Source organism: Echinococcus granulosus (assembly GCF_000524195.1).
Source record: "Echinococcus granulosus chromosome Unknown EG_S00014, whole genome shotgun sequence".
Classification (NCBI taxonomy): domain Eukaryota; kingdom Metazoa; phylum Platyhelminthes; class Cestoda; order Cyclophyllidea; family Taeniidae; genus Echinococcus; species Echinococcus granulosus.
Window position 1 is genome coordinate 491,058 of NW_020170394.1, and position 13,405 is coordinate 504,462.

At 42.3% G+C, this 13,405-nt stretch overlaps 3 protein-coding genes across 3 annotated transcripts in view; 1 reads left to right on the top strand and 2 right to left on the bottom strand. All coding sequences in view use genetic code 11, as the record gives it.

Annotated features, from left to right (window-relative positions):
* Positions 1-1,359: 1,359 nt before the first annotated feature.
* On the bottom strand, positions 1,360-4,480 carry EGR_02931 (Histone-lysine N-methyltransferase SETD8; the record flags this gene model as incomplete). The annotated part of the gene is made up of 7 exons (XM_024492180.1): positions 1,360-1,433; positions 1,717-1,871; positions 2,142-2,317; positions 2,775-2,834; positions 3,224-3,455; positions 4,003-4,178; positions 4,274-4,480. The coding sequence occupies 7 exons, from the start codon at positions 4,478-4,480 to the stop codon at positions 1,360-1,362; spliced, it is 1,080 nt and encodes a 359-aa protein (XP_024353375.1).
* A 1,490-nt stretch (positions 4,481-5,970) lies between these two features.
* Positions 5,971-10,426, top strand: EGR_02932 (RCC1 domain-containing protein; the record flags this gene model as incomplete). The annotated part of the gene is made up of 9 exons (XM_024492181.1): positions 5,971-5,989; positions 6,033-6,107; positions 6,137-6,188; positions 9,077-9,159; positions 9,269-9,367; positions 9,400-9,766; positions 9,798-9,919; positions 9,965-10,127; positions 10,183-10,426. 9 exons carry the CDS (start codon positions 5,971-5,973, stop codon positions 10,424-10,426), a joined length of 1,224 nt encoding a protein of 407 aa, XP_024353376.1.
* A 910-nt stretch (positions 10,427-11,336) lies between these two features.
* EGR_02933 (Serine/threonine-protein phosphatase PP1-gamma catalytic subunit) overlaps positions 11,337-13,405 on the bottom strand; it is a gene marked incomplete at both ends in the record, with an annotated part of 10,065 nt that continues 7,996 nt past the window's right edge. The window contains one exon of the mRNA XM_024492182.1: positions 11,337-11,450. Coding sequence (XP_024353377.1) covers positions 11,337-11,450 — 114 coding nt within the window. The remainder of the gene's footprint in view (positions 11,451-13,405) is intronic.

Here is a 13,405-nt window from a genome sequence, read left to right on the forward strand (position 1 = left end):
AATTTTAATCCGACAGTCTCTAGTGTACTGATCCCTGTAAAATAATCACCTCCTTATAATGAAGCGAAAACAACAAGTTCCCATTAAGACAGTAAAAGTTAATTTCAAGGATCCTAACAAGACGTTGTGGCGTTCAGCTGAAAAGAATGCAGTCGACTCGGAACCGTAGTACTTCAGCCACCAAATAAAAACGCCAGTTGAATTCTAGCCATTAAATGACGTTAAATGCCTCAAATTAAAACTACTCCCCTAAGTTTATAAAGCTGATGCCCGAGGGATTTCAACTGATTCGCGCAAATCAACTTGTGGAAAAGAGCGCGCAAACACTACTGTTGAGCTCTGAGGACAAACTGAAAGTGGTAAGGGATGGAGGCTGTAGGGACACAGCGATTGCCACCAGTGCACTGATTAGTCGTTCAAGCGTAATTTCAGCGGCTGGATTTAAGTGCGCTTCTTCTGGGCCAAAGGTTTGCCAAAAGTGAGGTTAGCGGCCAGCGGGGGACGCGCCCACACGGCGAAATGTCGCACATCAGGAGAGCCATAAAAGAATCCTGTGCATGAAACGAAGGCGGACAACCCCAAGTTATCGGAATTCACCACACAAGTGCACACAAACCAAGCGGAATCCCCGCGGATGGCATTCTGCTTCACCCCAACTCGATTACTAAGTTGAGCTTAGACACAAGGTCAACACCTCCTGGCTTGATTGCGGTCAGATACGCAAACGTTGTCCAATAAAACCGCATGAGTCCCTGTAGGGGCATGAACGTACGAATGCCGAAAACGCATTACCGTAGCGGCGGCAAAGTATGCCAACCCATAGAACTAAACGAACTACGGTTTTAAGGCACAACCTCACCTAGCCAATTAGCCAATGCACCCATGTTTGGAGCCTAGCAACGGCTTCAGAGACCCAATGGTGAAGGTAGAATCGCACAGATTTGTATGGGAGCCGATAATGAACCATCACTGAATGTGGGAGAATTCGCGCTTTAAAAGATAGGCCACGACTACATATTTACATGACGCAACATTCACTTCGTTGAAAAGAGCATTTGCTTAAAACCGCACCTAAGCCACCCTGCTAGCTTGAACTTATAATTGCTGTCACTCAACTGACGCTACTTATAAAGACAAAGTAGCTGCGTAGTGTAAACAATGTGAGCATACGATCATAAAGGAAAGTTCACCACGGACATATTTTGCGCTATTTACTGATTTGTAGCAGGATTCGAGTTATCCTGATAATGTTAGTGGACATAAGATGCAGATGCACAAACTTTCCCGTACCCACAAAAAACGTAAAGAAGCTGGACAAAAAAACAAAGACGACACATACAAGAAAGGGGAACACTGACTCTAAGTTTTAAGCCACGGATGAGCGATGAGACTCGCTTTACCACGGTCGCCATAGTCGTATAGAAGTTCCTCCCCTGTAACGATAAAAAACCGCGGGAGAGTTTAGTTAGTGAAGGTAGAAAAAGAGCTATTGCAGCTAAATATCTGCAATGCAACAGGGCAGAATTACCGAGGGCTAGATATTCGTTAACTTGAAAAATCAGACGCAATTTAAACAAGGAAATAAAACTATTCACGGACTTATCAATCAAGTTATAATAAGGCGATGTGAGAGGTTGACGATTTAGAACGTGTAATTCGTATTGTTATCTCAGTCTACTACACACGGTTTGTTATATCAAAAAAAACTAAACAGACCTGGTGGAATTTCAGTTTTCGCAAAAAGGGCCAGACGAGGGATTCCGTTGATGGGTATAACTTTGACAACACAGTTAGGATGTAGTCGACTGTGATTGATGAGTCTGCCTAGTTTACCCGTCTCTTCGGTTGCATCCACACAGTAGCGCTGGTTTCTAAGCCAAGGGGATAGTTGTTGAGATGTAGTGCATCTCACAGTAAAAGAAATTGATGATCCTTTAGAATGCAGCTAATGTTGGAAGATTTTTATATTTAAAAGAACTTCTTAGCCGATGGAATTAAAAAATTGAAAATGAAGCGTGGAAAAATCAGCCAGACATAAACGCCGATAAATTAAATGGGCACCATTGTAAGTTGATCGCCAAATTTGACAATTATGAGATATTGGAGCTTATAAAGGGCTAGACGAAGAAGAAGCACTATACCCATGGGAGAAAAAGAACATGAAAGATCCCACGTTGGGGTCCTTGTTGTACTCCGCCTCACGTATACGCGCCTCACTGCCGGAGATGAGTTCACCAATGTACTCCACCACGAATTCACCCGGGAAAAATGTCCGCGTGGTTATCACCCCTCGACCCTTATCCTCGGTAATCACGACCTGAAATATTAACATTGCAAAGATGAACAAGCCACCCACATGGCCAAAATCTCATTTGGTAATCTGTACTACCGACAATCAACGTAAGTAGGGCTTTAACGCCAAATCCTGATAGTGATCGCTCTGACGTACCCATACACCTCAAATACTTCTAAAAAGCTCTACGCCTTGAAATCTACAAGCGGATGGGTCTAAAATCTGATTTCTTGGGACATTAAAGGCACAAAAGACACACAATCCGATGTAGGGGTCCGCCCTGGGATAGTAATGCATTTGGTGGCAAATTTAACTAACTTTGAAGTGCAATGTTCATCGGTAATGGATGACCACGGGGTTTAAACAAAGTTATGTAGCGAAACAGCGATACCGAGACGTCTATTGCAACTGCATCTTACAAATAAAGAGAATATAGTGGCGATGGCAAGCAATTCTATGAAGTTTAAATACGAATACACACCTTCATGCCGGACTCCTCGCTTTTAAGAATGGTTGAAATAACTTCAGCCTCTTTTTGTTGCTAAAACCAAGGAGGGAGAAAATATGAGGTACTGATGCAGATGCAGCATCTTCGTAGATTTGGAAATTTAGGTGAAAAGAATGATTGAACAAGGTTTGGGGGCCAACAACCGAGCATCGATAAACACAAAAACTCACTAGTTACAAAAAGAATTAGTAGCCAATGATCATGGATGCTGCAAGAGATAGCTGTGTATTTCTAAGAGGAGTCTACAATATCAATCAGAGTGACGCGCACACGAATGCCGACGCCATTCAACTGACTCCACTCTACTATCTAAACATCATCAACTGCGATGGCATTGACGTGAACATCTTATAGGTAAATTAGTTAACTCCAACAGGAGTGAATAAGAGGGTGTCATTGTTAAATATTGTCGTATGGGTGACCTGCATATCCTTGGCGAACTGTCGAGCCGTTCGTCGGATGCCGAAGTTTGGGAGCTGGGTCTGTTGAAGTCGCATAGTGGCGGTTTTGGTCTGCAACACGGGTGAATTGGCGCGAAGTTGCTTCTTGGGACTGAGAGAGCAAGCCTTTGGCTGTCGATGCAGTTGTTGCTCCCCACTAGCGGGGGAAGGGTCGAAGACGCTGAGGCTGCGATGAGTAGCCGTCCGTCGGCTTCTGGCAAGACCAAGTTGACGTCTCTCAGCACTATTCTTCGTAAACTTAACCTCAGCCATGATACCTTAAACTGCAGTGCTACAACAGAGTACCGGACTTACACTTCCCCAAGACAGTTCGAATGCACAAAGCTTATAAACACAACGCCTTGGTAGGTGTGGTGACCAAACAATGCCTGCTATGAATGCCCAGGTTGGTCTAATTGCAACTCCGTAAAATCATTCATATTACATTAGTCTAGTTCCAAACTTCACAGCCACATTACCTAAAAAGCTAGATTAGTTTAGCTGTTTACGGAAGAAATGTTCCTACACAATTCGACTCCTGTTAGTAGTGCAATAAAGAACGAGGTGCCGAACTAAATATCAGCTTCCAGGTGAACGAATGATACATAAACCTACCAAAGCTGCTAGTGTCATTCTAGCCTGAAAATGTACCTGAAAACACAAAAGTTGGGGCGAATTGAATGCAATCCAGACATTTGCGTAGACGTTTGAATAGCGGCACATTAGGCAAATCACGACGCCTTAAGGTGAATCCTACTCACCTCGTCGACTTGGCAAATTTCTGTACATTTTTAGCTGATTGTCGAGATGGTTCCACTGTTTGTGGTTCCTCTATCAAAAGAGTTTGCTTCAGCCTGCGCACAGCACCACCACCGTGTGGTTTCGACACTTTCACCGCTGCATCGGAATCGTTTTGTGATTCAGCAACATGCAACACCTAGGTGCAAAAAATAGTAAGTTACTAGGAGATAACAAATAGCAGCATGGGTAAGAAGTAAATATACTTAGCAGAATCAGCAGTGTAATCCTTACTGGTGCAATATTTCCATTGGCAGCAACAAGTTGTGAGCTAGTCTTAGTACGTTGCACTTTGAAGGCGATGGTGGATTGCCGCAGGCCGTTGACTACGGGACTAGTGGGACTAAGCTCCAAATGGGAGGGAGCACGCACTGCCTTCGATAATGTGGAAGGGTCCGTCACCTGAGGTGCAACCAGCGGGCTGTCTGTCTGCGTCAACATCAATAACTGTAGCAGGTAAGGGTAGTTTTATTTATCCACATTAAATAACAAAGCAATAAGTTTTAAATTTCAGTGCGACGCCCACAGCTCACAATGTGGGTGAAAACATTGCCAAAGATTACTTACTAGAACTTTACTTGAGTTGTAGTGGATTTTCCATAAGCAAAAAGTGTTAGTTGATTGACGCAACAGATAGCAGACATGAACGCCCATTTTTTTAAAAAAGTGGTACACAAAATTGATCGTAAACGCATCCTCATGACCACTTTTAAAAGAGCACAAATAAGAGCCCTTAACGAAATCGTAGTATATTAACGTCGAGATATCAGCCAGTTATACGGCCTAAGGCATAATAGCTATGGAGTTAACAGACATCACGGAGGAAAGCTACAACTGATACCAAAAGTGGGCAAAAGATCCCTACAAAGACCCAGAGTTTTTAAAAAGCCAAAGCAGAGCGCAATCCAGTCTACACGCAGCCACTGATATTACCCTCCGAGCTCCAAATTATCTGAGCAACGCTCCATCAGCACGAATTAGGACGAAACAGGTATTAAAATATTGAGAGCAAATTACAGATAAGCAAGACTAGTCTTTCAATTTATGACTGATGAGACCCACGAGTTTAAGAAGAGTTAAAATGCAGACAAACGCAAAGAGAACTGTCAAGGAAGGACCAATAAAGAGACAAAACTACCCACAACTTACCGACTGGACCAATCAAAAAAATGACGTTGAAAGGATGGCATAGAAGGATTTAAATTAAAAACAGTGAGTTGAAAGGGCCCACAAATGACTGGATTACCAAAAATCACTGTTATCACAAACTTGGGTATAAAAGTGTTTTGAAAAGGCTAAATTTTGAGTGTCAGAAAGATGATGGAACCTACTTATTTTATAAATGAAATTACTAGTTAGTTTGCCAAAACCAATCAGTAAGACAACCATAATTAAGAATATTGAGCGAAAGAACTGAAGGTAAGTTGATGGAAAAAAACTTGCTTATACAGGATAGACTAGAACCCAAGGCCCAGCTAGAATTTAGGTAGTACGTCAGTAGAACAAAGCAAATTAAATTTGTAATTGCAAAAATTTGCGTCTAGAAGCGAGTCTGGGAAATGGAAGAACTGTTGAAATTCACCACAAGCGATCTTGGGACTAATACATATCAAAGAGGCGCGTTTGTTAACCAGATCGATGCCCCGCATGCATCAAAGAAGCGTGCTGTTTGATCACGTAACTGATGAAAAAATAGCAGCCAAAAACCGTCATTATGGTTTGGTGGACTGTATATTTTTGAATAAACTTAAAGTATGAGAGCACGACCAAAAGTTGCTTGAAGCAACTTTTGACTAAGAAGTCTAGAATAGTAATTCATAAAATAAAATATAATTTGTTATGCACTTAAAACTTTTTTCCGGATTTGTTCATTATAATTTTTAATCTCGGCTAAGGCGATACACTGGCCACCTGTAGGTGCATGCGCGGAAATGCATCAGGGTTCGGGTAGTATGTTTCCTGAAGTACTAATTGCCAAACACCTGTTCTTTAGTTCTTCCTGAGAAACAGAATGATGGACGCAAAAAAACAGCCCCTGACGACTCGAACCAGGAGAATGATCCCCAAAGTATGATGCACAATTTCTCTTATTTATAGAAACCCTTTTGTCGATTCACGAAGCTCTGGCTTGCATGATAAAGGAGACAAGGTTTCACGAATAATAGAAGTTTCTATAATTTAGGTCAAAGTACGAAGTAGAACAGAAAGTTATTTCGGAATTAATAACGATCAAAAGAGAAATAGATGAATTTCGGTCGTCATTTGACAGCAAAAAAACTGCATTAGCTTCAAAATTAGAGGAACTTATTCAAAATCTCACGGATTCGGAGAGTTGATGCTTTAATGTTGTTCTCTTTTTGCCTGTTCATGCGAAAATGTTCCAAGTAGGTTTTATGTTGTACTCTGATACCATTTGGAGCTAATCCCCGTTTTGAGTAATTGTAAGCCTTTGTGAATAAACAACCCTTTAGGTATTCCTTTTCTAAGCTATTATGTTTGCGAGCGTCGGAATTATTCACGACAAAAAAACCGTCAACCACAAGTGCTCTCGGGTGCATTAGGCCTCTGATAGGGTCCACGCTTTAATTCTCCCATTTCAATCGGAGTATTCGAAGGCAGTATGTCCATGAGAGCCTTTGATATGTAGCACTCTTAATACCCAATTAAATGAAAGTCTATCGATGTTTTAGGTTAGAGTAAGTCATTTCGACTAATCATTTAGCCGAATTACTACTTTACTAGGTAGTTTGTAGCCGCAAAGACCGATGTTAAACACCTTACTGATTTCGGGTGTCTCCTAGTTTGTGTTATACTTTTTATCTCGTCGACGTATATCACTTAATCTAAAGTACTTTCATTTACCAAATATTTGTCAAAAGTTTAGTGACTACAACCGATTCTCTCCCTCTTGTGACAGTAAACGCAGGACCACCCAATTTGTCAAAATTGTTATTCTCCGTCCTGTGTTGTCTAATGTATTCCGTTGATAAGATTTAGTCGTTGCAACTGACAGGTAAAAGTGCTGTATTTAAATCGTTGTTATCGCAAAGGTCTTCAAACAATTTTTAAGAGTCTATGCTTGTAAAAGCCTTTGTGTAGACCGGTGGTTATAAATAGATCATGGAAACTTACGACATATTGAAAACGTAGCGGGTGCGTGTTGACTACTTCAGTAAGTAATATTTTCTTGCGATATCAGTATTACCCATTGATTGACAGTTGAAATCCAATCTGATTCCCTTATTTCTAATTCGTCATTTTGGTTCTGAGGTTGAGCCCCTCGTATTTCGTTGTACTAGGGGCATTACATTCGGGGTTGTGAAGTTTGAAATCTTAAAATGTGTTCCTACCACCTGGAATACCTAAACATTCATATGGTTGCAGGAGAGATTGAAGATTATGTTGAACACTTCAAGTTACGGTACCCGATTTGCAAAGGTCTGGCTTATTCTCCAAAGGGGTTGGGAAAGATACTTATGTACCAATGATGGTTTGATGGTTTCGAGATCCTTGGGCTTTACTTCTGCAATAAAGTTTGGCGAAAACTTTGTTGGCTTACTTGAAGCTTATGGGATTCGAGGCAGGTAAACGACATAACAGAGTCAGAATCGAAGTCTCAAAGGCCTTACACCTCAAGTCCATGCCCAAACGGTCCGATGCAATTTCTTTGACTATCTGTTAGCCGGAATGCATTGACCGAATAATTGCAGAAATAAATAATTTGGGATGACAAATTAGCTCCGGATCCCAATTTCTGGTGTTTTCAAACGCTATGTGAATACTATCGTGATCACCATAGAGCCACCGATCCTAAAAAAATTTAAATGGGTCGGGATGCCAGCAGAAGAGGTAGTTCAAATACGTAACCAAAGGTGCTACAGCACTTAGCGATAACCAAAAATTGAATGTCTTAGCCACGGGGGGACGGACCGACTGGAGTTCTGCGGGTTAAAGAACTCATTTGACCTGCCAATTTTAAGACGCTAGGCGTTATAAGTGTGGCAAAGCACAGCGTAATCATTCTGTTGGTACAGCGCTTCTATCCCCCGCGCTTGCTGCTGATTATGCCATTCCACCCATTCAAGGTACACAAATTTACCTGATTAGTCGCGCGTGGCGATCTCCATTTCTGACCCGTTCAGCGTTCAAACCTGACATTTCCAATTTTCTTTAATATTTTTAAACATACATGAATACTGGACTCTTTGATTCGCGTAAGTGGCATTAGGGGCCACGAATGGGCGATAGTTGGCTCCCGTGTACTTCTTATTATTGACTTCCAGCTCCAGCCTGGTAAATGTCAGTTTATGGTCATTAGTTTGGGTTTCTCAACCACCGGTTCGATGTACGGACACTTTGTTTGGCAGTACTTAAGTAATGGAATGCAGTGGTGTGATATAATGGTGGTTTAGCCCTCGGTATTGGTGAGGCGCCACTTTTAAGCTTTCGAATTTGCTTTCGTGTATCTCGCTGGGTGGGCATGGCCTTCTGGCCATGCCAGTAGCCTAAACACCTTCTCTATGCTGAATATATATTCCTGCCCGAGCATTATGTCTTTTTTCGCCTTCAGGGAAGTCTCGGGACGCTACAGTGGTTCTACTTAGCTATGCACATTCTTCAGTCCTTGCAGCATGCATTTTCCGCCTAACTTGTTTACAAGTAGTGAATCCTGCTCCAGGCTGGCCTAGCTTAGAACACCTTCAGACAAATTAGGGGCGTTACAAGTTTAATGCAAATGTAGGGAGAGCAATGACTAGGTATGTAAATGGGGCATTCTAGTTATGGTACTGATTAAAAGGTCTGAAGACTTGTGTATTTTAAAATATAATGTTTTGAGGATGCAAACTGGCAAACTATAAAATACGTGGTATTTGGTAGTATCTGTGCTAGTTTACCTGTTTAAAGCAATGTTGAGGTTACTTGAAAGTAAGAGAACTAACTTTATCTTGCAAGATTATTTTGGCATCTACAGCCCCATTTAAGCTTTTAAAGTGCACAGGTGGTCCCAACCCAAACGGTTTTACCAAATCGTTCCAGGAAAATGTCTGCGTTTTTATTGGCCCACTGGTTTGGCATAATCTTGAGCATCTCTTTTATCTGTCCTGGCCTGTTTCTCTCTGGTAATTTTTGTTCCGTGACCCTTTCAAGTAAACTAACTTTCTTTAGTATTGTCCTTCAGAAGTTCACTTGCAAAGTCTGCCACTTTCTAAATCTATCGACTTTCACTAGATATGTTGGGAGTTTTCGGTCGTGTTATTGGTGCTAATGATACAGGTGGTACAAAGCACTTACTTTATTCAGATTGGCACTGCTCCGTTTTCATGAGCCGTAAATCTCGTGTTACCAATCTAAATTTTTAGAGGAGGGAGTCTATGTGTTTTGTGACTCAGCAAAGTTCTCGCTATCATGTGAACCGCGACAATTCTGCTCAAACACATCCCATTTGTTCATTTTATCTAAAAGTGGCAACATCTTGTCATTCTCCAAATCGCAGCATCTTATCACTGCTGCTAACACACCACCTTTTCGATCAATTGCTGCTACTGATGATGAACTATACTGCATTTCAGCGGACGAGGTTCTCTCTGTTTATTCGCTGAATGGTTTTCCGAATAATCTTAATACACACCGACCCCTTTCCATGAAGATAAAGAGCGTTGCCTGTGGGCCAGGATTTGCTCTATTTTTGACTCATTCTGGAGCCGTATTCAGCAAGGGAATCGGCACGTAGGTAAAAGATGAGATACCATCAATCAAGTCGAGGCCAATTAGGTCACGGGGATTTAGAAACACGCACATCACCGGAACTGATTGCTGCACTGACACCCGTAACTGTTACGGCTATTGCATGTGGCTCCTGGCATTCCGTTTGTCTAACAGGTACGTATGATAGCCTTTGTTCTAACGTCTTACCCGACTTAACAGACACGGGAGACATTTATACCTGGGGTTCAAACGAGTTCGGTCAGTTGGGCTGCCCGTCCCTGAACCTGGAGAGATCAAGAAACCTAAATGATCCCCTTTTCTCATCAGATGCATGTGTCAACTTGAGTGCACTGCCCGTGCCCGTCGACCTTCCCGAGGATGTGTCTATAGTAGCGGTACGAATTCCCACATCCTCAGATGATTTATGACCGATATAGATCGCTTGTGGAAGTCGTCATACCGCCTGTTTGTCTGAGCATAAGCAGCTACTCACTTTTGGCTGGAACGGCTTTGGGCAATTGGGTTTCGACGCAGAACTACGGAAAATGCCAGGACGCTACCCCCACCAAGGGGCCTCCGACAAAGTTAATCGAACAAGTTTACCTTTCCCGTCTCAATCCGAGCTGTCCCTCAGTTGCGGGTCATGGTGCACCATCGTCAGGGCAATGGAATGAAGATTAATGTAATTCAATAGAGGTTAATGCAAACTACGTTTTCTTATCGTCTATTTCTTGTTCCTCTCCTCTCATATGTGGCACCAGTGACTGAAAGTGGATTTGCTCATCACACAGGCGAGGTACTTCGACGAGAAGTATACAAGACCGTTCTCTTGGTATATTGGTGTGTAGATGTACGTGTTACATACAAACGGAGGCATTGGACGATTTACTCTGGTCGATAACCCATGCACACATCGAATGAGTGTGCGCACTGGGCAGCCGGAGAAGATGGAGTGATTTGCAAAAAAAAGAGCTGTGGGGGGAGAGGGTGTTTGTGTGCGGATGCATGCGGCGGTTGTATCCTGATATATCACAGATGACGCAGAGCAATCATGCATATCAAGTGCATGTGAATTGTGACACGAGGGAGAACCAAGGGAATGCTTGAACGCGCAAACGCGAGTGACTGTACATACTCAACATCTCAGTCTATTGTTTACTGTACAGTGTTTGACAGGGGAATAGAGAGAATGGGAAGGCAGTAGAGATCAGCGCCTTCAGAGAGAGGAAAAGAGGGGATATTTATCCAACAGGCTTTTCCTTGGTTCGTGAATTCCACGATGCACTCCAGCTTGATGGAAGGTAGCCGAAGTGGAATTTTTTTTTGTCCGCTGGTTTCAAAATCTAGAGAAGTGACCATAAAATCAACAGTTACAAGTGAAATTACAGAAAGGATAAGTGGACGCCGTGAAAATAGCATAAATTTGTCGCATAGAAGTTAGGATAATCAGTAGCCAGAAGCAAGAAATCTGGCCCAGTGGTTTTGTGTAAATCGATGTAGTCTAGGCTTTTGGTTTATTGAGACCAACAAAGCGTGAGCGACAAAGAGAGATGCCGCATGATAATGTTCACCACGGAGCGGATTTGGCAAATTAGTGCAACATGCACTTTGCCAGGTCCCATTGGCGAGCGATGTGAGAGCGAGCCCAACGCAGGCGGGACGAATTCTCTCCACAATCAATTTCACCACTACTGTCAGCGCGAATCTAGCTTCGGGACATCCCACTTAATGCAATCGCTCAACGCATTGGGGCATGACGTTTGAAGGAGCACCTACACAAATACCTTGCGTGACGGAGTGGGACTTTGCCCATTATCTTCATTGATTTGCAGATACACCGCGGGTGTTTGTTTGTTAAGGGGTCGACAAAGCCGTCCAGAAAAATACCCTGCTAGTCAGATTCTAATCAAAGAGGCGTGGGTAAATGCGACATGCTGATTGAATAAAAGCTGCATGAGTTCTCTGAGCGATACACCTAATATAGTGCACATTTGGAGAAAGTGGGTGAGCACAATTTTAACGATGATGACGCAAATTAATTAAAAGATGGAAACGCGTGTTATAGAAACATGCTTGGAACTGCTGTGGCAGACACTGATAAATGATAGCGACTTCGCAATAAATTGTCTGGAAGAAAGAGATCAGGGCTGAGCATTCGATAGTTCGAGTTACAACCATTATGCTGTGAAGTCTGCCGTATAGTGAAGCCCAAGAAATTTACCAATAGAAGCAGTTTGTGACTGTGGTGAAAAATTCTCACAAATGCTTAAACAATTGCAAAGAACAAAGCCCAGCTCCGAGATAATTAACTGCAGAAACACTGAACTGCAGACAAGCAATAATAAAATTGTCCCATCCTTTCAATTGAGAGATGAAATGGCCTACAACTCACTGATGAGTGTAGTGACATGATTAAACCCTGAAGTAGGCAGTTATTTAAAACAGATTGAGGCGCATGAAGTGAACCACCGAGAGTGGATTGCAATAGGGCTAGAAAGACAGACGGAGCTCAGAGATGCAAGAACTCGGATATGATGGACCAAAATGTATCCTCTGAAATGCTTGATGAAATATTTATGCTTTCTCACTTTGTCCTGTGTGAAATAGAACACGCCTCGAGTAAATACTGCTTAAAATAGATGACCATTAACAAAATCCAAAATAACTGGGACGATGAGAATTATCAACTCACACGAAGAGGCATTCCACGTACAGATGGAATTTAGTGTAATGTAACTTACAATAGTTATCAAAGCAGTAATTGATCATACTCCGACGGAATGTTGCTTTCCCAAAGAAGGGATTGATGGGCAGGTTTTAAACCCCAGGCACAATGTATTGGCCAAATGGAACACCATGGCTACAGTTTCGAAGAAAATTGTACTGACATGCAGTGTAAGTGCATTTGTAAGGGCGTTCAAAGATAGTAGACGCTGATTAGTCAAGGTAACACATGACCTTAAACCATCAGTACGTGCGCAAATGCAAGTTACAGGGACTGAAATATATGCTAAGCTGCCTTGCTAAAAGATTGCAAATATTAAAATGGGCGTAGTCCTCAGGTCTACTGAAGTCGGAACCGTCGTCAGATTGACTACTTACTAGAACAACCGGGAGGAAGGGTAAAGTAAATCTGAGGATCTCATTATCCTGACTGCAAATCGCATTTAATGAAGGTAAGTTTTAAGCATATCAGTCTGCACTCATCCGAGAGAATAACAGTATGCATCAAAATAAGAGCAGATTTGCCAATCTTCCGTGTGCATGTGTCGTGAACGAAGACGTTGCATATCTAGAGTTCTTTCGAAATCGAGCCCACCTGTTAATCAGTAGACTAAACTAATTTGATGTTTGACAAGCCAAGGGGTGAAGATAGTTAGGCCTGCGTGAGTGCAGAACGCGATGTGATCCCATCACCGATGTCAATTTACGACACTACCAATACTATCCCCTTTCACTGATAAGAGCAGTCCCTGGATTGACATGCTGGTGCTGCACGTGCTCATTCAGGTGTAACAGCAACTTCACGCAATTACTGGAGGAGTTTCAAATTTGAAAAGTGCAAATCCAAGAAGCGTAATCGTGATGATTTGCATAAATAAACGTAATTGGTGTGCTCATATTTGTTGGCAATCTTCGCTCAAGATATATATATATATA